Here is a 23508-nt window from a genome sequence, read left to right on the forward strand (position 1 = left end):
GTAAACAATCTATGTCTCTTGTTTTCAAAATATAAGTCTCACATACATAGTAAGGTAAATTTAAACTTAAACATAACTAAGGGAGGAAAACAATTATTGTTGTCTCACTAGGAAATGTTGTGGCGTATCAAACACAGCCTGAGGCGTGCATTTTATTAATCTCGGACCAACATATCAGTCTGTTTTGGTTAGTGATCTAATGACACAGCAGCTTGTCAGGTCTGAATGACATCAAATACATGCAAATAATGAAGACGGTGAGTCACGCAACAGTCTGTTTTGTTTTCTAATTGGCCTGTCGTCCACCATGGTTTTACACTTGTGGAATTTACTCATCTCTTATTATTTGACTAAGTCTAGGCATAGGCAGATTTTCTTTATAGGACACCTTTAACATCACTACCAGCAAGTAGCCTGATTTAATAATAAACAGCATAGTTTAATTATGTTGTCAGGTTACTGATTTTCATGTAAAAAGCTAGCAAAACTGGCTATTTCAGCTAACTGATTTCTATTATAATAGTAGTGTGCATGTAAATATGTTCAGTGTAGGTAAGCATGAGTACATGGTGAGAACTATTGTAAGGACAACAGGGCCCTAAGAAGGGCTCAAGATCTGCATTAAACCCAAACATATTGCTTCTCATTTAAATAGTAAACCTGAGAAAAGTCCAGCTTTCACACAGTGTCTCACCTCTTCGTTTTCTCTTTGCAGGGACTGGACACTCAGCCTCTAGAACATAATTAATTTGAATAAATTAGTGCACCATTAAATGCTTAGTATATTTTGTTAAATAAATGAACAGATTAGCACTGTACGATTAATCGTATTATTATCACAATAACAATATTTGTGGCCCACGATCAATAATTCAATATTGTCACGATTTTACAGTATAAAGACCAAGACCATTTTAATGAGCGGAGTTTACGGACTGTACCGCATTACAAGCATGAGGTGACTGTCTAGACTGCAAGTGTTTTTTTCGAGGAATGCAATGTTGATCTGGTAGAAGTGAAATATCCAGCTAAGGCTTAAATCTGTAAGTGTACAGTGTTTAAAACTATTGATTCATCTATAAAAGAGTCGACTCATAGTGCTTCAAATGAGTCATCTTGATAACGAGTCATTAGGTGTTGCAAATTATGTATTAAGTTGTGTTTTGTTACTTGTAACCGTGTGTGCTGTATCAGGTTAACTCTATATTCTCATATCGCGTGTAAAGCCACATTAAAATCGCGACACGTGCCGCTTTGTTTACGGATCGTCAGCTGTTCCTACACACATGCAACGGTCAAGTTTCAAAATAGTTCAGCTACTCTGGATATAACTGTGGTCGCGGATATAACGGAGGACGCGGGTGGTGAGGGAGGTGTCAAGGACGCTGCCCTCTCTATTCTGCTGCCTAGGCAGTCGCCTTTATGGACGCGCCGGCCCTGGTGGCATCCGCGACACCTCCCTCACCACCCACGTCCTTAGCAGTTATATTGGCGCCTAAGGCAGCAGAAAAGAGAAGGTGGCGTCTGTGACTACTTTTATATTGTTGATTAGCAGCTGGGCATTTCACTCTGTCTTGCGCTGAAAGCTGTCATTGTCGACCAATGGCAGGCTGTCATCGGTCCGATCAGCACAGATTAGCTTCGCGCTAAAGAGGGGTTTGGGAACAAATGAATCACTGAACGAATCATATGGGAGTCGCTGGGATAATTAGGTAAAAATAAATGCAGATTATAAAACCATCAAAGTGCTTTTTGACCTTGCATGCATATTAGACTGTTGTTGGAGACCCTTACAACCTAAATATGACCCTATTTTATATATAATAGGGGCTTTTTAAACCATCATGGCTTAACTGTTTATATCGGCTAGTTCACGGTTAATGCTGCTAACTCACATGCTTCAGGTTTTATCAGTTTAAAGACTCCTGAGCAAAATGCAGCAGAACTTGCTGATTGGTTAATGCGGCGCGAATGTCTGCCAAAGTTTGCCAACATGAGCGTTCTGCGCAAATCACCGTTAAGCCCATTAAATTGCTAAAACATCAATTTGTGCAGTGTCATTTGCGCGAATAGCACCGCAGGACGTCTGATTGTGTCTATGCTTTGACTTAACATGTAAATCACTCATGCTTGACACTTCATCCACGTCTGGCAGTGTCCTATGATTTACATTTCAATCTCGCTTTCATTCTGTTTAAATGTTTTTCCATATTCATCCCGTATTTGGCTGCAATTGATAGGGATGCCACATTAGCAGGTGGCGGTTTACAGAACATTTAGCTGTAACATCTACGTATGTCATTCACTTTAAAAGCATCCTCCAATAAAACTAGAAGAATAAAACCTGTTGAAGAAAAGGAACGTGAGAGAGAGAGCACTTGCTTGCAAAGTAAAAACTTTGTTCAGGTACGTTGACAAATGGGAAGAAGCTTAACCTAACTTAGCAGTTCAGTCTGGGTTGGCCTCCTCCTATTTGTTCAACACTTGTTCAACATTTCCTTGATTTTGATTACTGTACCAATTTATTTAAGGACAGAGAGGCGAAGGAAGGAAGGAAGGAAGGAAGGAAGGAAGGAAGGAAGGAAGGAAGGAAGGAAGGAAGGAAGGAAGGAAGGAAAGGAAGGAAGGAAGGAAGGAAGGAAGGAAGAAAGAAAGAAAGAAAGAAAGAAAGAAAGAAAGAAAGAAAGAAAGAAAGAAAGAAAGAAAGAAAGAAAGAAAGAAAGAAAGAAAGAAAGAAAGAAAGAAAGAAAGAAAGAAAGAAAGAAAGAAAGAAAGCAAGAAAGCAAGCAAGCAAGCCATGGTATAAAATTCAAGGGAACAACATAGGGATATGGCTGCTCAAAGAATAAAACTAATATGAATTTAAAAATACCTGTTCTGGTTTCAGTTCCTCCTGCAGTGTTTGACTCAAACATCAGACCAGCGTCACTGAAAACCCCCATACTGTCTTTTCCACCTCCTGCTGTACAGCCAGTGTCATGCTTCTCTATGACGTCCCAGATCTAGAGGCAAATATTGACAGCAGTTAAGCTTGTTTTATGTTAGACCTGATTGTCAGATTACGTTCATGAAGACCCTTCACCTTTGTCTGAGTGAGCCTGTTCTTGTTAAGGACGTGCACAGCCTTGTCAACCACCACCAGACCAACTCTGGCTCCAGGATCTCCACTTATTTGCAGCTTGACCTCCTCTCCTGTGCTATAGGTATTCCACATGTTCTTCACCTGAAGCTTGAGCTGTCATCAAACGGAGAGATAATGTGTCAGAAAAACAGATTAGGCAAATCAAACATTTCTTGTGATGGTTGACCCACCTTTCCCATGCACGTGTCCTTCACATCGACCCAGACTGAATCAGACACCACCTCATCTGAGCCCACATGGTAATAAGCCACAAAGCGGAAGGACGGCACCATTTCTTTGGTCACAGGTAGAGACAGAATGTCTAGAGGTTGTCCTTGTCTCTTAAACCTGTCTATTTTAACAATCTGACCTTTACTCAAGATCTGGAAATGAAGCACAAATGAAGACACAAGCTGTTGTAGAAGTAAATGACTGGTGTAAATGGTACATTGGTGGTGTACCTGAATATCAAATAATCATTACCATGTATGTGTAATCTTGATCTTTGACTCCTGGACTTTGTCTAGTCATCAGATAAACTTTCATTTGATCACCGATCTCAAGCTCCGCAGCATCAATGCCGATGTGCAGGTAGTTTTTGGAGTTGCCTTTGGAAACATACGCATGAGCCGTCATCTTCTTCACTGCTTGCTCTTGGTCTGTTAATTCTGGATCGTTGGTTCGTGCCTGTAATAAATATAGAAACGTCACTGGGTTTTTACACAGACTACAGATAATCATAAACACACAGCTTGTTCCACATCATTTAACTGATGTCTTACAGTGATATCCAGTGTGGAAATGTCTCCCCGAGTGTTGACTCTCACTTTTGCAATACCATTGGCTGTTGTTCGGCCTATGACTCCTCCAGGATTGACCTCCACTACCACATTTTCAGCAGGCGTCTCATCAGGATTTGTTATGTAGACCTTTTATGAAAGCAGATAGTAAAGGAATCTCTGTGAATACTTTGATCATAGTGTTCTTGAGCTCTTCTCTGTAGCGTTATATTAAAATGACGTATAGCGAGTAGGGCTGTGCAATTAATCGAAAACTCGGTTTCGATTTCGATTTTGGCTTCTAACGATTATGAAAAAGCATAAATGGAGATAAACGATTATTGCATCATGTACCGCCCCATTTCCAGTTGTACACATTTGTTGCTCTGCAAAGCTCAGTTCCACGTGAACATTACTAAAAGCATGTAACGTCTGCAGCACGGGATGCGCATCATTCATTGATGTACATTCGAATCATTCATGTTTTAAAAGTGTGAATGAGACCGCATGCTGCCGGTGTACACACACAGCTTGTGGTCAGCATTCGGTCTCATTCGCACACCGTGCGCTACGCCTCAGAGACAAGCAGAGCACACATCACAAGTCATCCTAATGTGAGCACTTTAATGGTCAAGTAGGTGTCAAAACGTGGTGTTTAGTGACTACTCATTTTAACCCTCATTTGTGTAATAAACAAACAAGTTGAGAATCAATAAGACATGTGAAAGAGAAACCATTAAGTGATGTTTTATAACCAAATTTCAGGAGGAGCACGCGCAGAAGTTTCAGTATCAAATACGTCATTGACAATTATTCTATTATCCAATCAGTTCTTGACCAAACCCTATATATACCAAAGCTGTCTTACCTGCAGCATCTTACGACTTTAGCATCCCTTCACCACCCCGTCACCTCACCTCTTAAGCATTACAATCCCGGGGGGAGCGTTCTGGGGCCGGGCTAGATACTTCGCTCGAATCCCTATTCCTCTCTGTTTCCTGATAAGAGGAATAACTCGAGTTTGGGTGTCTTCCCCGAGCTCTGAGCCCTCTCCCCGGACAGCACGCCAAATACGCTTTATTCTGAAACTATTGCAAGTGTGAACTCGTGAAAGGGACAGCGCACAATATTCCTGCTGCCGCCTGTTTTTAGCATTAATCAAACAACAAAAGGAGAAAATCCCTCAGACTTTTGTAGCTAAAGTGTTTTTCTTGCAGTGAAGATGCTTAAAGCACAGTTTGTTTCATATTTTTATTCTATTGTATTTGTTTCTCTTTGCAGGGAGGAAAATAACTGTGCATATATTCTAAGGGTGTCACGATTTCGATTTTTAATCGAAATCGATCGAAATTCATGCTTAATCTCGATTATCGAATCAAAAAATGGAATCGTCGATGCTGCCCCGCCCCTATGTCACGTCAGCAGCAGCTTGACTTGCCAAGCGGAAAAAACTCACGCATGCGCGTCAACCTAACAGCTACAACAGCCACGAGACAGCATGGCAACTGCAGACGCAGGAGACCCATCGAAAGAAATTGAACCCCCTCCTCTTTCACTGAAGTCGCCGGTGTGGAAGTATTTTGGATTTCCAGTGAGTTATGTTGACAACGTTCGTGTTGTCGACAGAAAAAACACAGTTTGCAAGCTCTGCAATGTGCATATACCACATTATTCCACCGGCAGCACGACTAACATGGCCGGGCATCTCCGCAGGCACCACAAAAACATAGATGTATCTGGTAAACCGACAAGTGTAACACAAACTACTCTCCCGTCTTCATTTGGAATAAAACTTCCAAGCAACTCAACACGTGCAAAGGCAATTACAAGCGCGATAGGAGTATTTATAGCCGCGGACATGCAACCTTATTCAGTGATAGAAAACTCCGGTTTTCAGCATTTAATTAACGTGCTAGAACCGTGCTAGAAATGTTAATAAACATTTTATATTTGACAATGTAGTGTGTGGTACATTGTGAACAAAGGTCAGATGTTATTATATTGCATATACGTCTTAAAATGGCATAGCTTGTGCTTTAAAATTTTTTTTTGTTAAAAATCGAGAATCGAATCGTGACTTTAGAATCGAAAATGTAATCGAATCGAGGATTTGGAGAATCGTGACACCCCTAATATATACAGTTGAAGTCAGAGTTATTAGCCCTCCTGAATTATTAGCGAATCTTTTCCCCCAATTTGCTTTAATGGAACTATTTTTTTTTCAACCCATTTCTACACATAATAGTTTTAATAACTCTTTCTTTTATCTCTGCTACGATGACAGCACATGCTATTTTACTAGATATTTTTCAAGATACTAGTATTCAGATTAAAGTGAGATTCAAAGGCTTCATTAGGGTTATTAGGCAAGTCATTGTAAAACAGTGGTTTCTCCTGCAACAATCAAAAAATATATTGCTTAAAGGGGCTAATAATATTGACTTTAAAATAGGTTTCAAAATATTAAAAACTGCTTTTATTCTAGCCGAAATAAATCAAATCAGACTTTCTCCAGAAGAAAAAATATTATAGGAAATACTGTGAAAAATTCCTGAATTTATTTTTAAAAAATTACAGGAGGGTGAATAATTTTGACTTCAACTGATAATCGTTTTGAATAATCGTGATTACAATTCTGACCAAAATAATCGTGATTATGATTTTTCCCATAATCGAGCAGCCCTAATACCGAGACATCGAAGAGCAGTCCAGGTTTGAAGAACTGTGGTGTTTTCTTGAAAGAGATGGAGTATGGAGACGTCACAATCTGAATGCCTCTCTTTTCTGCTTCCACCATCTCACTGCCTGAAGCACACAATAAAACGATTACAGACATACAGGGATGCATGGAAACATACAGCATCGGTTGAGTCTTACCACTTTCAGATAAAAGACTGACGGAAATATAGACAGATTTTCCAACCAGCAGGTTAATGTCAAAGTTCTTAGTGATCATCTCTCTGGTCAGTTCTGCAACTCCTGCTCCTTTCACAATCTGTTCGTAAATGAGAAAGACATCAACCCACAAGAAACATGCATTCATTTTCCTCCAGTTAAGTCTCTGATTTATCAGAGGGTGCCACAGCAGAATAAACCGCCAACTATCTCGGCATATGTTTACACAGCTGCAACCTAGTACTGGGAAACACTCATACACGCACATACATACACTCAGTACTTTGGACTGTGTGGGATACCGGAGGAACACGAGGAGAACATGCAAACTCCACACAGAAAAGCCAGCTGACCCAGCCATGACACGACCCAGCGACCTTTTTGCTGTGATGTGACATCGCTAGGGCCAGACGGAATCTGTGGACGTTTTTAGCTATTTCTGTGGAGAATTTTGGTAAAAATCTGCAGATTTCTACGAAATTATTTTGGGAGTATCATAACTAAAACCTTAATATGTGAAATAAAAAATAAGATCTTTTTAACTTTTATTTAATGTTTAAAATGCAAATCCAATTAGATTCACTTTATTTGGTAAACAAAGCAAGTCTCTCATATAATATCTCTGTAAAATATTACTGTACAAACTGTATTGTACAGAAATCAGATCAACATTTTCATATTAGTCAATAATATTACTGTAACTAATTTAAAAAGTGAATAAATATAGATTTACACACGTTTACTCAAGTGAATAAACAGAATTAATGATGGGCTAAAAATCTGCGAAATTCTGCGCGCACAGATTCCGTGTGGGCCTAGACATCGCTACTCACCTAGCCACCATACCTCCCTTCCCACAAGAAACAATAACCTACTAGATGTTAAACGTCTCTCACCTGAGCTCTTTGTACAGAGTCAGGGAAACAGTTTTTCCTCTCACCGTCCATCACACCAAACGTCACAAAAGCAGTCCCATCCATCCCCTTTCCAAACAGGTACCTATAAAAGCAGATCCCATTTCTGTTGTAAAAACACTACTTGCGGGCCCTCACTTTCATCACACACAATTACTCCACACTTTAGAAAGCATGGTGTCACAGGGCTCGAAATTAACCTTTTTTCTTGGTAGCACCGGTGGTCCTAACTTCAAAAATGTAGGCGCATCAGACAAAATTTAGTCGCACCCACCAAAAATTATGAGCACCGTTACTACACGTTTTATATTAACAGATTTATTGCATTTGAAATCAACTCTAATTAAAACTAACAAATAAGCAAAAATCTGCACGCACGCACCGGCCCTGCACGCACTGCTAGATGTGAATGAGATGAACTGAGTTGACAATAATAACGGTGCTGTTCTCATGTGTGCTGTCTGATACTGCGCAGATTATATTGACAAATAACTTATTCAAGAGTTCACACTTAGATATTGTTTGACAACTGTTAGCAGGTTTGGCATGCTGTCCCGGGAGAGAACCCTGAGCTCGGAGATAGGTGAGCCCAGGGCTCCCGCCTGGTCCATAGAGCATATGCGGGGAGTACGAGATCAGGTGGTTCTCGAGAGCTCCCCGTGGTAAGAGGAAGAAAAGGAGGAGAAGGGGTGGATGGGGGGTTTCTTCGGAAAACGAAGATAAGAGAGTAGTTCTAGCTAGGCTACTTATAGTGAGTTGGGGTTAATCTGATTGGCTAACTAGTGAATGTAAATGAGTGGCCAGCTGCGGTTAATCATATCACGTGCTCCTCTCGAAATTAGTTTGAAAACTTCACTTCAAGAGTTCACACTTAGATATTGTTTGACAACTGTTAGCAGGTTTGGCATGCTGTCCCGGGAGAGAACCCTGAGCTCGGAGATAGGTGAGCCCAGGGCTCCCGCCTGGTCCATAGAGCATATGCGGGGAGTACGAGATCAGGTGGTTCTCGAGAGCTCCCCAAATGCAGGAGACTCGGGACAGCAGCCGTGTATTCGAAGAAACTCCCCAAAAGGCTTGGATGGCTATATCCGGCTGCTGGATATAGTGGTTTTTCAGAAGGAAAGGTAAAGGGGGCTCCTGTGGGAGCAAAGGGTGATACAGACTCCTGCGGGAGCCCGAGCAGGGTTGGCGTGGGCTATGAATACTCCTGCGGGAGTATAGACTCTGGGAGACCCCTGCGGGGGTTAGAGCCATGGGGTGGACAGGAATCCTGCTGGGGTAGTAAAAATGGGGAAGGGCAAGTGAGGACTCCAGCTGGATAGTGGGGGGTGAAGGGGGCTGGGGTGGGGCATGGACTCCAAAGGAGTGAATTGCTCAAGGAACACTCCTTGCGGAGATAGAGCTGGGAGGTGGCAGCGCTATATATAAATATATGTATATATGAAAATATATAGATATATAAATATATAATGGGGTAATCTAGTGCCTTGGGGGGGCGATTTTTTGGACTCCTGCGGGAGTCGAAGCTCCTGGACACTCCTGCGGGAGATAGAGCTGTATGTGCCATCTCCAGCTGGAATCGGGAAGAGGAAGGGCAGGTGAAGGCCCCAGCTGAAGGGTGAATGGCAGTTGGGCGATGACCCCTGCGGGGGTCGATGCTCGGGACCACTCCTGCGGGAGTTAGAGCTTGAGGGTGACGGCACTATATATAAATGTATATTTATATGCGTGGGTGCATATATATATGCATATATATAAATGAAATAAAATAAATGAAAGGTAAAAGTGTAAAATAAAAGTATAACAAAATAAAATAAGCTAGGGCCGGGGAGGGTCGGTGACGTGACTCGTGCTCGTGTCACAGCTCGGGGTTGGTTGAGCTATTTTGGCCAGCTCCAGTAGGAGTCGGGAGAGATGAGGGGGAGGTGAAGACTCCTGCTGGAGGGTGACGGGCAGAATTGGTGCTCTGGGGGTGTTCCTGCGGGAACAGAGCGTGGTGGTGGCAGCGCTATATATAAATTAATATTTATATGCGTGGGTGCATATATATATGAATTTATATAAATAAAATCAAACAGAGAGCAAAAATAAAGCTATATTATATGTCATTGTTAAAATGACCTATAATATGTAAAAGCTAGGGTTGGGGGAGGGGCTGTGAGATGATTCCTGCGGGAACCGAAGCTCGGGGTAACACTCCTGCGGGAGTCAGAGCCATGGGGGGGGGGCAGGGTCCTACAGAAGTCAGGGAAAGGTGGAGGGGTGGTGAAGACTTCTGTGGCAGCGGCCAGGGGGGGCGGGGGTGACGGGGGGGGCCTGGGCGGGAAAAAACTCCTGCTGGAGTTGAGTGAGTGAATAGGGAGAGAAAGCTGAGTGCGACTCAGAGCCAGAAGGAAGAAAGCAGGGTTAGGTGGCTGGGTCGTGCCCGCACCCTTGGGTGGCTGAGTAGCTCCTCCGCCCTCTGGGAGCCGGGATGGCTGTGTCTTGTCTTATCCCTGGATTAGGCTCGTGCCTTTGGCCGCTAGGTTTAAGGTGTCTGCTGGTGAGGGTCCTTTGGGCTTCCTTTAGATGACTGTGGCTGAGTGGAATGTAAGATTTGAAGGTATCGGAAGACCACCTTCCTATTGTTTGTATGTGTTGTTGAGATAGCCCTTTATGTGCAACTGTGGTGGCGGCTCCAAATCTGACTGGAGTATGAATCTGGTGGGAAGCCTGAATGGTGGAGGACTGCTTTAATGTGTTTTTGAAACCAAGGCGTGTCACTGGATGGTGTGTGAAAAAGGGGGGCTGGGGGACTTAAGCTTAGCATTTCCTATAGTGTATGTACGCTAGGAGTGTTTGGAATGGCTTGTGGGGGAGGGAATATTGAATATGTAGATGCATTGTCCTTTTCTGGATTGATCTGTTTATCATGATTGATAGTTTCCTCGTCAATCAAAGTTAGATCTGTGATGGTGGGGTGGATGTTCGGATCAAATTAGATGTTACTGTAATTTCACAACATCTGAGAAACTCGAAAAAACACAAGAATAAACATTGCATCTAGAGTGTGGTCTGTATGCAAGGATAGGTATCCTTTCTGAGTGTGGAAATGCGTTGGAGAGTATGTAGGGCGAGATGGGCAGTCTGATGTCTGGGAGGGTGGGAAGCCTTTAATAAGAAGGCCGGTTTACGAATTAGCAATAGAATCATAGTTTGTGTGAATGCAAGTATGTGATGAATAGACTGATTGTTTGCGGGGGCAAACGGGAATGAAGTGTTATGTGGGGAATGAAATGTTTGGATGTGTTCTGTAGGGAGGAACTATTGAGATATTCTGGGGTTACTTCCTAAAATATATTTATAGGTGTTGATGCAAATCATGTATGTGGGAATGTCATCTTCAAAGGAGGGATGAGGTCAGGTGCGGCTCTGCTTCTGGTACCAGTTTCTAGAAACAAAAGCAAGAAAGGGAATCAGCAATTTCCTTATATAATTAGGAACATGTACAACAGTTATAAATTTAAATTTTTATTTATTTATTTTATTTTTATTTTTTTTTGCTGAAGTCCAAATGAAGAGTTGTATATGAATTTAAGCATGATAATGATAATGATAACGCCTTTTGTTAGTGCAGTGGACAGCGGCTTCATTGTAACGGTAAATGAGAATTTTGGAGGCGGACTATTAATTTCTCCGCGATATGGTCCGTTGGTAGCGCGTCGGCAGTCCTGATAACATCCCTCTAAGCCTACGGCGGGGGCGGCGTCTGTGTATTAAAGATATGTACTGAGGATGAAATTGGATAGTTTATAAATGAGTGGGCAGCAATTCCAGCGCTTAGGAAGGAAAGCATAAGCCGGTCGCACGCCTTAAGCGCTGTTCGGTGACGTGCTGCGTTGCTCCATGCATTTAGAATTCAAAACATATGTTCTATCGGGGTGCGCGTCGGGGGCTGTCCGCAGTGCTTTAGTCACAATTCAGGACTCTATTTGTATTCTGCCGCGCCACGGAGCGCTATGTAAATAGTTTAGTTTAAATTACATATGAATTTGCGTGTCTGGTGTGCATTAGCCTTCCCCCTGTCATGTGCGCACCCCGTCGCCGCGCTGAGCGGTGCCTCCGGTGCGCGACGCCCTTCAGACCGAGTTGATATGGCCGAGATCGGATAGAGATATAGTCTCATCTAATCCGGGGACTGATGCTGCGAGTTGGAGGTGCGTGACAAAAAGGCGTCCCTGCAGGATAATGCGCGTGTGAGTTTCGATGTCCTAAGATAGACAGTTTGTGCTTAGCGCGATCTTTTCTCTTCAAGAATATATAAGGGAACTAAATTTCAGTCGATTTATTTAGGTATGCATGTATGCAATTCTGCGAATCCAAATTGATGCTTAGGAATTTTATAGAAGTGCTTGAGCCGGAGGTTCTTCCACGATGGAAATGCCAATATTAGAAAGACTTGTCACTAAGTTTTCTTATATCTTCAGATATATTATATCTTCAGAACTTATATCTCAGGGATACGTGTAAACGTCTAGTAGATGAACTACGTGCGAACGCCATAGTTATTGGCGAGAATCCCGCAAATTGTTTCTGAAATGTGGTTACTTCTGCGTCCGAATGATAGACAGACTGCGAAGTAGAATTGTGATGCCTGATTAATGCCAGAAATCGGAGATACCAGAGATCAGGGTTTAATGGAATTACTTAAAAGGCGGGGGTGATGTCGACTGCGAAGCTTTGCAGCAGACTAGATTAATTAAATATCACGCCACAAACCAAGAAATCTCTTTAGGGCATCTTCGTTCGGCGTGATGAATAATGCTGAAAAAGGCGGAATTATGAGAAGATGAAAGATCCGTTATTAGACGTTTTTAGAAACGTTCTAATGCCCATTTCAGTAGGCTAATGTGAATGTGCTTGACGAAGCAGCAAGAATGAGGGGATCGAACATGAATTTATTGTCGATCTCTTTTTCTATAATAGCTCTGTGATTTCTGGTTCAGCGTTGGTGGAGGGCTGGGAAGGGAGCGCCAAGATACCGGGTTTGGATCCGTTATACAGACCTGGAATGAGAAATTCAGAAAAATTAGGTCAGGGTGCAAACGTAAATCAGTATAAAAGATTAAAAATGTTGACAAGTAATTTGTTTTCTTTAGACTTGGCTGACGGCGTGCCTGTCGCCGCAGTAGTAGCAAGTTTGAGAGGAGGGAAGGCTGGGTTTAGAGTGGTAAGGATTGCTGGAAGAGGAGGGCTGGAGTTTGTACTGGATTGGGGAGCTGCAGGCTAGAAGAGTTGCGTTATTGTCCGGGAGATTCCGAGATTGCTTTAGGGCTTTCTCTGGTGGCCCGGGGTGGCGCAGTGTTTGTGGGCTGTAGTACGTAGTGTTTAGGGAGCGTAGCAGGAGCGTGTGGTTGTAATGTCCTAGGGGGGCGGAGTCAGCGAAGACGTGGATTCGTAAGGTCTTTTCAGGTTTATTGCAGCAGTATGGAATTTGTGGTTCCGGTGTCTAGGAGTTTGGAGGAGTTCTGTGACTGTCGTTTGTTGGATACGAGAGACGTATGATGACGCTGGAGAAGGTACGTGGCGGTTTGAAGTAGCGGGAGATAGAGGATTGAATAAAACATTGTGCTCTGGCTGGAGTAGCTAGGCCTTTGGCCTCTTACTGGAGCCTCAGTCTCGGGCAGACTTCCAGGCTGAGCTGGGTGTTGTTGAGATGGGGCTGATGTTTCAGGGAGCGCGGAGCTTTCTTTCTTGCCCGTTGCTGCGCTGTTGTGATCTCCGCCGCCTCCGTTGTTGTTTTCGTTGTAGTTGACGACGATATGATGATGATGATGATGATGATGATGATGATGATGATGATGATGATTGAAAATAGTAGGAGGTTGTTTTGTCCGTGAGTAGCTTTCGGAAGAGCTGGAGCGGACTTGTCGTTAGTTTCTTCGGAAAACGAAGATAAGAGAGTAGTTCTAGCTAGGCTACTTATAGTGAGTTGGGGTTAATCTGATTGGCTAACTAGTGAATGTAAATGAGTGGCCAGCTGCGGTCAATCATATCACGTGCTCCTCTCGAAATTAGTTTGAAAACTTCACTTATTTGCACACGTCATCTTAATATATAACAGTCTTTTCATGAGCTGCAATATTAGTTTCATCTCGGTGAATGCATGCTCTTTAGCGATGGTGAACGCAGTATCAGTCGCACGATTGACAGCATCGTGATGATTAAATGAAGGAATAAATAACGTTAGAACATCTCGTGCTTAAAATGTGTAGATTCAGTGGCAAACACTGTTACCTGAAAACTCCGTCCCACTGGCTTTAGTCATTTTCACAGCGGACTTTAAACACTGGAAGTCTTTTATCCACTCTTGGAAAAGTGTAAATGCTGGATTGACATTCATTACATGATCACTGATCAGATGTGCCATTATTTGTAACTTTAGGTGGTTTCTAAAACTAAATCTGTCAGTGTTGTTTTCATTCTCTCGGATCCAGACCTTTACATTTTCGCTGCTGTAGCTCCCTGTTATCTGATTGAGTGATTGACAGCTGATGTTAACTAATCCATTCGCGCTCTGTTCTAGCGCATTGGGCCAATAAGAAGAGCTTGAAGGCGGGACAAGCATTGCAGGCTTTGTTTACTGCAGCATGTCAACTGTTTTAAACCATTCCTGAGCGCTGCGTTTGGTGGTTTTAGGTGCAAAGATGCTTAATGCACGAATGCCTCCTAATTCCACACATGTGGTGAACATTTTGCTGTGAAAACTGGACGCACGACATCAATTTTATGCATTCGCACAAATGCTCCCAAATATTTTTGGACGTCGCATTGATAAAATTTCGGGCACATATGCGACCAAAAAGTCACAATTTCGAGCATTGTATCATACCACAACCGCTAAGCATGGAATAGGTTTTTTCACCTTTTTATTTCATGTCGCTGTGCATAATGCATTATTTTGTACAGTGATCTACTTTAAAATCTGTTTCAGTGTGTTCACACGTTAAAGATTCATTTTCATTGAAAGAAGTAGAACATCTTTTAATCTTACTTGGCTTCGATGTCGACTGTCAGACTTTCATTGCCCACATAGTAGAATAATTTACTGGGTCGTAGTTTCACCTCAAATGTTGGAAGCACTGAAACCAAATCAAACCAAACACACAAATAAGCAAACACACTCTTATCAGTCTCTTACACAACATGCAGTTTGTTGACGCTCGTCTCACCGTATTCTTTGACCTCAAACTCTGCAGTAAACGTCTTCTGAGGAGTGTTTGCGAACCATGTGATTATCTTCCAGATGCCCAGACTGAAATCACATTTCAAAAACATTGAAAAATAGAGCAAATTAAAACTTTAGGAAAAAAATGTATAAATTAAAAAGCATTTTTAAAGCATGCAAATGAACTTAGAACACAACAATGTAGGCAATTCAGGAGTAGTTACTATACAATTCTGTTTTCATGATGTTTCACCTGACAACTTTAGGGATGCCGTATGTTCCAGACCTCATGCCTTTGACTGGATATAACTGCTCTGATGAAATGCTGGTGTTTTGTGGATTCTTAAGAAACACAGAAATCAGCGTTAGCACTGCGACTCCTGAGATCAAAATGTCATGAACGAGTGTGAAACATAAGAGTTATTTGAGTGTGTACCATGATTTCCATCATGATCATAGACTCGCTGAGTGGTTTCATGTTAGGTGTCAGAGAAAAAATCCGGTAAAGAACTGCAAAGGAAGTCAAAGCACTTTATTTTGATAGTCCCTTTTACACATTTTGGCTGCATTCACATGGTTCAAGTGACCCCAAAATACAGAATTATTAGCCCCCCTGAATTATTAGCCCCCCTATTTCTGTTTAACAGAGGGAAGATCTTCTTCAACACATTTCTAATCATAATAGTTTTAATAACTCATCTCTAATAACTGATTAATTTAATCTTTGTCATGATGACCGTAAATAATATTAGACACTTCTATACAGCTTAAAGTGACATTTAAAGGCTTAACTAGGTTAATTAGATTAACTAGGCAGGTTAGGGTAATTAGGCAAGTTATTGTATAATGATGGTTTGTTCTGCAGACTATTGAAAAAAAAAATAGCTTAAAGGGGGTGATAATATTGACCTTAAAATGATGTTTAAAAAATTAAAATCTGCTTTTATTCCAGCCAAAATAAAACAAATAAGACTTTTTCCAGAAGAAAAAATATTATCAGACATACTGTGAAAATTTCCTTGCTCTGTTAAACATCATTTGGGAAATATTTAAGAAAGGACAAAAAATGCAAAGGGGGGCTAATAATTCTGACTTCAATTCAACTGTATATATATTTTTCTCCTACGTGGCACTGATGGGATATAGCCAGGGGCGTAGCAACCGGGGGGGACGGGGGGATACATCCCCCTCACTTTTAGAGACAGACCTTTTAGAAACAGGTGATTAATAATTATATGAACGTAAACTTGTTGATACCATACAGCTGCCCCCCCCATCCCCCTCCCCACTTTTAAAATGTCCGCTACGCCCCTGGATATAGCCCATGTATCTGCAAGCAAAAAAAACACATGGATTCCTATTTAGTCAGATTAGATTGAGGCCTTGTTCATATGTGGAATCAGACACATGCCCTCATGTCTGCAGTGTAAGCAGGTAGTTTGGATTTTCACCTGCTAGTTGCACTTCATTAAAATGGGAGCGAATGGTGAAAACTCTGACACTTTCATTTCAGAACTTAGTTTCTTTCTTCTGTTAAACACAAAATAACACGCACTAAAGAAAGCTTCCACAGTATTTGTTTTTCTAACTATTAAAGTCAATGCTTTCAAAAAGTCAAATGAAACTCTTAAAGGTTCGGAACCAACTGAGGGTGATTTAAATGGAGAATCTCCTTAAGCAGACAGTCTATTAAAACTCTACACACTGCTAGACTGCAATGTAACTCATAGCTGACTTAATAAGTGTTCTGATGGCTTTGTCAACCAACAGCTGCTTTAATAACCAACAGAAAGATGGCATGCTGATGTAACGTGTTTAATATTCTTTAATGCCATCTGTATTTTCATTTTTTAAATTTTGTATTTAATCTTACCTGCACTCCCAGGTGTGTAGATGGGCTTGTCTGTCTGTACAAATATATATCCAGACTGGAACGACAGCAAGACCACTTTCTCCAGAGTGTGAGTAGGAAAAATAGCTTGTAGATAGACATACTGCTTCTCCAGAGGGTCATCAGAGAAATGTTTCTGATCATCAGGGATCTGAATATCAGAAAAAGTGTTAATTATCGACATCTGATGATAATGAGAAGATGGCATCACTGCATTGTGATTTAGGAGCGCCGACCTTTATATCTGTGAGGATCTGGAAATTGTTTTGTGCGTTCAGATTCACTGATTTGGTCAGGATCTGCTTGTCTTTCTTGGGGTGGTTTTTTACTGTGATTTTCACTTCCAAAGTATTTCCAATGTAATCCTGCGCCTCCACGAACACGTTCTCTGATGAACCCACTCTCAGCAGATTAGGAGCCGACAGCACATATCTGAGGAGATCAAATCAGAGCGTGCCACAGGGATTGGGATTAGGGCTCATATTATTCTCTATCTACATTAATAACTTGTGTGACAACTTTCCAAATGCCTTTTATCATCGGTACGCTGATGATACAGGGATTTATTGTTGCTCTCCTTCATTTTCTCAGGCCATACAATTTTTACAGTCTGCTTTTAATATTGTTCAGTCTCGTCTTAAGGATCTTAAATTGGTTTTAAATGTAGACAAATCTAAATGAATGATTTTCTCAAATTGTGTCACCCCTGTGCAGAACCATTAATTACCACTGCCCAAGGTCAACAAATCAATTTAGTGTCCAGCTATAAATAGTTAAGCTTTTTACTTGATCAGGAACTTTCCTTCAAAGCACACGTAGCAAATTTGGTTAGAAGATTGAGAATTAAGCTTAGTTTTTCCTATTTAAATGCATCCTGAATTTCTCTTAAAGCTCGTAAACATTTGGTGTCTGCAACATTTTTACCATTGATTGACTATGGGGATGTTTTATATATGAATGCTTCAACCAAATGTCTTCAGCCTTTAAACTCTGTTTACCACAGCGCTCTGTGGTTTGTAACAGGCTGTCAGGGACTAGCTCACCTTTGTGAACTGTATGCCAAGCTGAGTGGCCTTCTCTGAATGTAAGAAGGTACACCCACTGGATGACTCGGGTCGACAAGGCCCTTTTGGGACTGGTGTCTTCATACCCAAGTTCCCTTCTTCATAAGTCTAAAAGCCATTACGCCCTACATTCAAGTGAATTTTATCATTTGACTGTTTCCCGAGTTGGAACTGAAATAGGGATGAGAGCCTTTAGCCATGCCGCCCCTCATCCTGGAATACTCTTCAGTCTGAACTAAACATGAGCTCATCCCAATTAAATAATTTCGCTCTATCCTTTTTAACAAACAACAACAGTCCATTTCTCAGTGTATGTGTTTTTAACATAGTGAAATGTGATATAGTTGAATAACTGAACTGTATTTTTATCTTAATTGTCTATTTATTATTAATATTCTTCTTCTTCTTCTTTGACAAGTTGTGTGTTGTGGACCTCTTGGCCAGGTCACACTTGGAAATGAGATCTTGAACTCGATAGGTTTTTATCTGGTTAAATAAAGAAACGTATATGTAGTGGCTTTTTTTTAAGTATTGGAAAGAAACAAATTGAAAAGAAACAAAACAAGCGACACCCCAGCCTATTGAAAAGTGCTGGTTTAGTGGATGTGTGAAGAAAGAGTGTGTAATACTCACAACGGGTCACCCAGTGTGAGGAGCGCTGAGGAGAGAAGAACAGCAGAGAGAAACAGCAGCTTCACCTCCATCCTGACTGACTGACTGTGTTTCTGTAAACCTGCAGACGCTCACATTTATACCAGCAGCGCTCACAGTCCAAACTACACTCTCTCTCTCTCTCTCTCTCTCTCTCTCTCTCTCTCTCTCTCTCTCTCTCTCTCTCTCTCTCTCTCTCTCTCTCTTGCTTTATTGGCATATTTGTCTTGCAGTATTGCTAAACTTGTGTACAATGTGGAATACAGTTACATTTTCAAATGAATAAAAGATGCTATGAATGAGAAATAATTGATTGAGAATCGGATTTCTCTTGTAGTAATTACAATTATAAACAGTGTAGATTATATAGAAGCATAAAAAAAACTAAAATAAATAGGTTAACATTTTCTTTTAGGGATGATGTTGTAAATCTATTTTTAGTTGCTAATCTAGCTGCTCTAACGGACAAACAAAGCCTTGTCGTAGCATATTTGTGGCAGAAAAGAAGAAAGTGTTTCTCATCCTTCAGTTGGTTCTCTCTCTCTAAGGCTACGTCTACACTAATCCAAATTCTCTTAATTTCGTCTAAAAGCGCTCCATGTCCACACTGTTGTTTTCAATTCTTTCAGAAAACATGGTCATCCACTCTAAAAGGACTGAAACGCTTTCGTTCAGTTACTGCACATGCTCAAAGACTTAAGAAGATTCTACCTGCATCATAATCCACCTGGCTTTTATTTCTTGAGTGAAGTTCGAGTTTCATTTTCATTCGTTCGTGGGCATCTACCAAGCGGCATCCTCCCGCTCTCCCTCGGGAAGCCAATACGGAAGTAACTGAAACTGCAATTCATCAAAATTCCGCTAGTCCTGGCTCCATAATAGAGCAAATTTCAATTGAGCCCACTTTTAGAATGGCCAACTTTACAGCAGAAAAAAAGCTGTTTACAGCCTGGTACAAAGAATGATTTTGGTTCATATAGCTATTATTACCCTCCATGACAACTGTGAGGGGGGTGAATTTTTTTATAACTTATCCATTTCCTTTATATTAGGTTATATTAAGTTTGCATAATTAAGGGCGTGGCCACTTGAGTGACAGCTAGGTCTCGCTGGTCGCCGTCACTTCACCTCAGCTGAATCCGGCAGATTAGCCACTGATTTCGGCATATTCATCGTATTTTTGTTTTGTTTTATGTGGCTTTACACAGTCAGCTGCCTTTTGGACTTATTTCTTACAATTATCAGATGATATGGGATGCTGTGTGCATTTAATTGTGCTCACAAACCATTCATGTGGCCTCGTTTCCCATGTGAGTAAAGTTATATACTTATACACCATCTCTATAAATGTATTTGTTTTATTTAAGATCATTTATCATTAATATTTTTCTTTAGACCCGTAAAGCACTCCAGAATGTGACAGATTGATTAGCTGTAGGCTCTAGAACAGTCATCTGAAGCGTTATCATACAGTGTTATGCTGGAGTTCATCAATAGTCCTGCATTTACTAACACAGACTATATCTGAAGTGTTTGGAAGTAATTAAGTAAGTAATTAATTAAGTAATCACATTTTCCTCCTGTTGAAAAACGTCATAAGAGCAATGGTTAGTGGCTCAATGTGTTACAACAGTGTTTTTAAAAGTCTAAACACTTTATTGATATAGTGTACAGCCAAGCTCATGTGGTCAGAACACAAACGAGTCGCAGGTAATAAAGTATTAAGCGTTTCTCCCAAAGTAAAGTCTGTCTGAGCCATGTCTAAGCAAAGTGCTAGCAGGAGTCTGTAGCTCCGCTCACTCTCTGCCTCTTTGCCCTTGTTTGGTATGGGTACGTCATCGCCGTGGGTGCGTTGACGCGCGAACAAAATGGCGACGGTTGGCCGCGCCTACTTGTAGCTTCTTTTGCGCTCTTCAGAAACCTATGGGTGACGTCACGGATACTCCGTCCATATATTTTACAGTCTATGGCATCTACATCGGTTAATGATTCCTCGACATCTGCGACGATGCTTTTAGCTCTGAAAGAACCTCCACTCTGAGTGCTGCGACTTCTGATCTGATGCGCTCGAGAAGCTCGCGGTTGTCGTCTCACTGTGTCGAAGCCGCCATGCCTGCTGCTTGCACGTTATCCTCCTCAGTTATTTCAGTGTTCTTTTTTGTATTACCTCTCGGCATATTAGGTTATAAGCGCTCTCACGATGTTTTATTAGTCTTGTGTAAAATATCAGATGTGCTTAATGCGAATAGAGAACTAATTAAAAATAAATAAAAGTAATATACAGAGCAGAAACTTGCAACTTCTTACTCCGCCATCTTACCAGAAGTCTCACCTGGCTTTTATTTACTTTTTATTTATTACGTCTCTTTGAAATGTTGCGGCAAAATGTTGAAGAGAGTCAATATGGAGCATCTACAAACTGATCTTTAATAAAGCTGTCAAAATGGACAGAATCCTAAACATCGGCTTTAGAATGTCGTCCACTATGTTAGCTGATTTAGTCACATGACTAAAATGTGTCATCGTTTTCGTTTCCTTATAAAGCCGTCTCAGTGGGAAATAACTGAGACCAAAATGGAGAGAAAAGATTAGATTTTTTAGATTAGATTCAACTTTATTGTCATTACACATGTACAAGTACAAGGCAACGAAATGCAGTTTAGGTCTAACCAGCAGTGCAATAGCAGCAAGTGCAGGATACAGGTATAAGTTATAAAGTGCAGTTATAGAAAAACTATGGTGATATTTACAGATGGATGTACTATCAACATTATATACAGGTTGTATTAGCTATGAACAGATTTACAATAAATGAATATATGTACAGGATGCTATTAATAATCAGGAGTGTGCAGATAAACATAATTACAAATGTCCATGTGCAGTGGGTATGTAAAGTTCAATAAATGAATCAGTGCAATGAATATGTGCAAACTTTAAATGTGCAAATGTTAAATAGTGCAGTGATTGTGAGGAGTATAAGTTAGAGGAATGTGGGGGGTGTATTGGGGAGGCAAAAGAGTCAGTGAGGGGCAGAGTTCAAAAGGGAGACAGCTCTGGGGAAAAAGCTGTTCCTCAGTCTGCTGGTTTTTGTCCGGGGGAGCCTGAAGCGCCTGCCGGAAGGCAGGAGAGAAAACAGTCTGTGAGCAGGGTGAGAGGTGTCCTTAAGAATACTGCGTGCTCGGCGCAGACAGTGTTTCTTCTGGATGTCCTCAATGGCTGGCAGTGTAGTCCCTGTGATGCGTTGGGCAGTTTTCACCACCCGCTGCAGTGCCTTACGCTCAGCAACAGAGCAGCTTCCATACCAGACTGTGACGCAGTTGGTCAGGATTGGTCAGCTTTCTATTGTGCAGCGGTAGAAGTTCACCAAGACGGCTGATGAAAGCTGGTTCTTCTTAAGTTGCCTCAAGAAGAATAGGCGCTGGTGAGCCTTCTTGACCAGGCTGGAGGTGTTGGTGGTCCAGGAAAGGTCCTTTGAGATGTGGGTCCCCAGGAACTTGAAGGATGAGACAGGCTCAACGGCCATCCCATTAATGTGGATGGGATCATGCGAGCCTGTTCGTCCCTTCCTGAAGTCCACAATGAGCTCCTTGGTCTTGCTGGTGTTAAGGAGCAGATTATTGTCGGTGCACCAGGTGGCCAGATGCTGTATCTCCTCCCTGTAGGCAGTCTCATCATTATTGCTGATTAGACCAATCACTGTGGTGTCATCTGCAAATTTGATGATGGTGTTGGATCTGTTCACAGGCCTACAGTCGATGGTAAAGAGAGAGTAGAGGAAGGGGCTCAGCACGCAGCCCTGGGGTACACCAGTGTTGAGTGTGACGGTGGTGGAGCAGATGTGGCCTGATCTAACATTCTGAGGTCTGTTAGTCAGAAAGTCCATAACCCAGTTGCAGAGAGACGTGTCGATATCCAGGTCTCTGAGTTTGATCAGTAACTTAGAGGGTATGACAGTGTTGAATGCTGAGCTGAAGTCAACAAACAGCATTCGTGCATAAGTGTTTTTATTGTCCAGGTGAGTGAGGACAGAGTGCAGTGCTATGGAGACGGCATCTTCTGTGCTCCTGTTGCCACGGTAGGCAAACTGATGTGGGTCTAGTGTGGATGGCAGAGAGTCTTTCAGATGTGCCAGGACCAACCGCTCGAAGCACTTCATGATGATGGGTGTGAGTGCTACAGGGCGGTAGTCATTCAGGCATGTTGGGCTGGAGTGTTTGGGCAGCGGCACAATAGAGGTGGTTTTAAAGCATGTTGGCACAGTTGCTAGGTTAAGCGACAGGTTGAAAATGTCTGTGAATACCCCAGTGAGCTGTTCTGCACATGCTTTGAGGACGCGCCCAGGAATACCATCTGGCCCAGCAGCCTTACGCACATTGATCCGACTCAGTGCGGTGTAGACTTCTGAGGAGGTGAGTGTGATAGTTGAGTGGTCGGCTGAGGTAGTGTTCCTGGTGTAGGGTTCTGTATTGTCTCTTTCAAAGCGGGCATAAAAGTCATTTAGCTCGTTCAGAAAGGAGACATTTGTAGCTGTGGGGGTGGACTGGCTGGGTTTGTAGTTGCTGATGGCCTGGATGCCCTGCCACATGCGCCGAGGATCAGAGTTGGAAAAGTGCTCCTCTAGCTTTAGCTTGTAGCAGTGCTTGGCCTTTTTGATGCCCCTCTTCAGATTAGCCCTGGAAGTGCTGTAGGCCTGTGCATCCCCTGATCTGAATGCAGTGTTGCGTGCCTTCAGCAGGAGGCGCACCTCCTTGTTCATCCATGGCTTTTGATTTGGGTATGTGGTGATCTGTTTCTGGGTTGTAACACTGTCTATGGTGGTGTTGATATATTCCAGAACAGAGGAAGTGTAACTGTCAATGTCTGTGTGAGAGCCACATGTGGCCTGGGAAGCAAACATACTCCAGTCTGTGTGTTCAAACCTGTCCTGGAGTGTGGAGTCCACCCCCGCTGGCCACACTTTGATGGTCCTTACTGATGGCTTCA

General features: G+C 42.0%; 1 protein-coding gene across 1 annotated transcript in view; it reads right to left on the bottom strand.

The window, feature by feature from the left end:
* LOC130222651 (complement C3-like) overlaps window positions 1-18579 on the bottom strand; it is a 51900-nt gene extending 33321 nt beyond the window's left edge. Inside the window, exons 1-16 of the mRNA XM_056455211.1 lie at window positions 18505-18579; window positions 17044-17239; window positions 16790-16958; window positions 15353-15426; window positions 15170-15258; window positions 14921-15003; window positions 14743-14830; window positions 7692-7794; window positions 6778-6895; window positions 6590-6705; window positions 3904-4050; window positions 3605-3808; window positions 3313-3504; window positions 3083-3235; window positions 2873-3002; window positions 695-733 (exon numbers count right to left, since the gene is read on the bottom strand). Coding sequence (XP_056311186.1) covers window positions 695-733; window positions 2873-3002; window positions 3083-3235; window positions 3313-3504; window positions 3605-3808; window positions 3904-4050; window positions 6590-6705; window positions 6778-6895; window positions 7692-7794; window positions 14743-14830; window positions 14921-15003; window positions 15170-15258; window positions 15353-15426; window positions 16790-16958; window positions 17044-17239; window positions 18505-18575 — 1972 coding nt within the window. The 5' untranslated portion in view covers window positions 18576-18579. The remainder of the gene's footprint in view (window positions 1-694; window positions 734-2872; window positions 3003-3082; window positions 3236-3312; window positions 3505-3604; window positions 3809-3903; window positions 4051-6589; window positions 6706-6777; window positions 6896-7691; window positions 7795-14742; window positions 14831-14920; window positions 15004-15169; window positions 15259-15352; window positions 15427-16789; window positions 16959-17043; window positions 17240-18504) is intronic.
* Between the last annotated feature and the right edge of the window lie 4929 nt (window positions 18580-23508).

This window comes from Danio aesculapii, chromosome 1 (assembly GCF_903798145.1).
Source record: "Danio aesculapii chromosome 1, fDanAes4.1, whole genome shotgun sequence".
Lineage (NCBI taxonomy): Eukaryota > Metazoa > Chordata > Actinopteri > Cypriniformes > Danionidae > Danio > Danio aesculapii.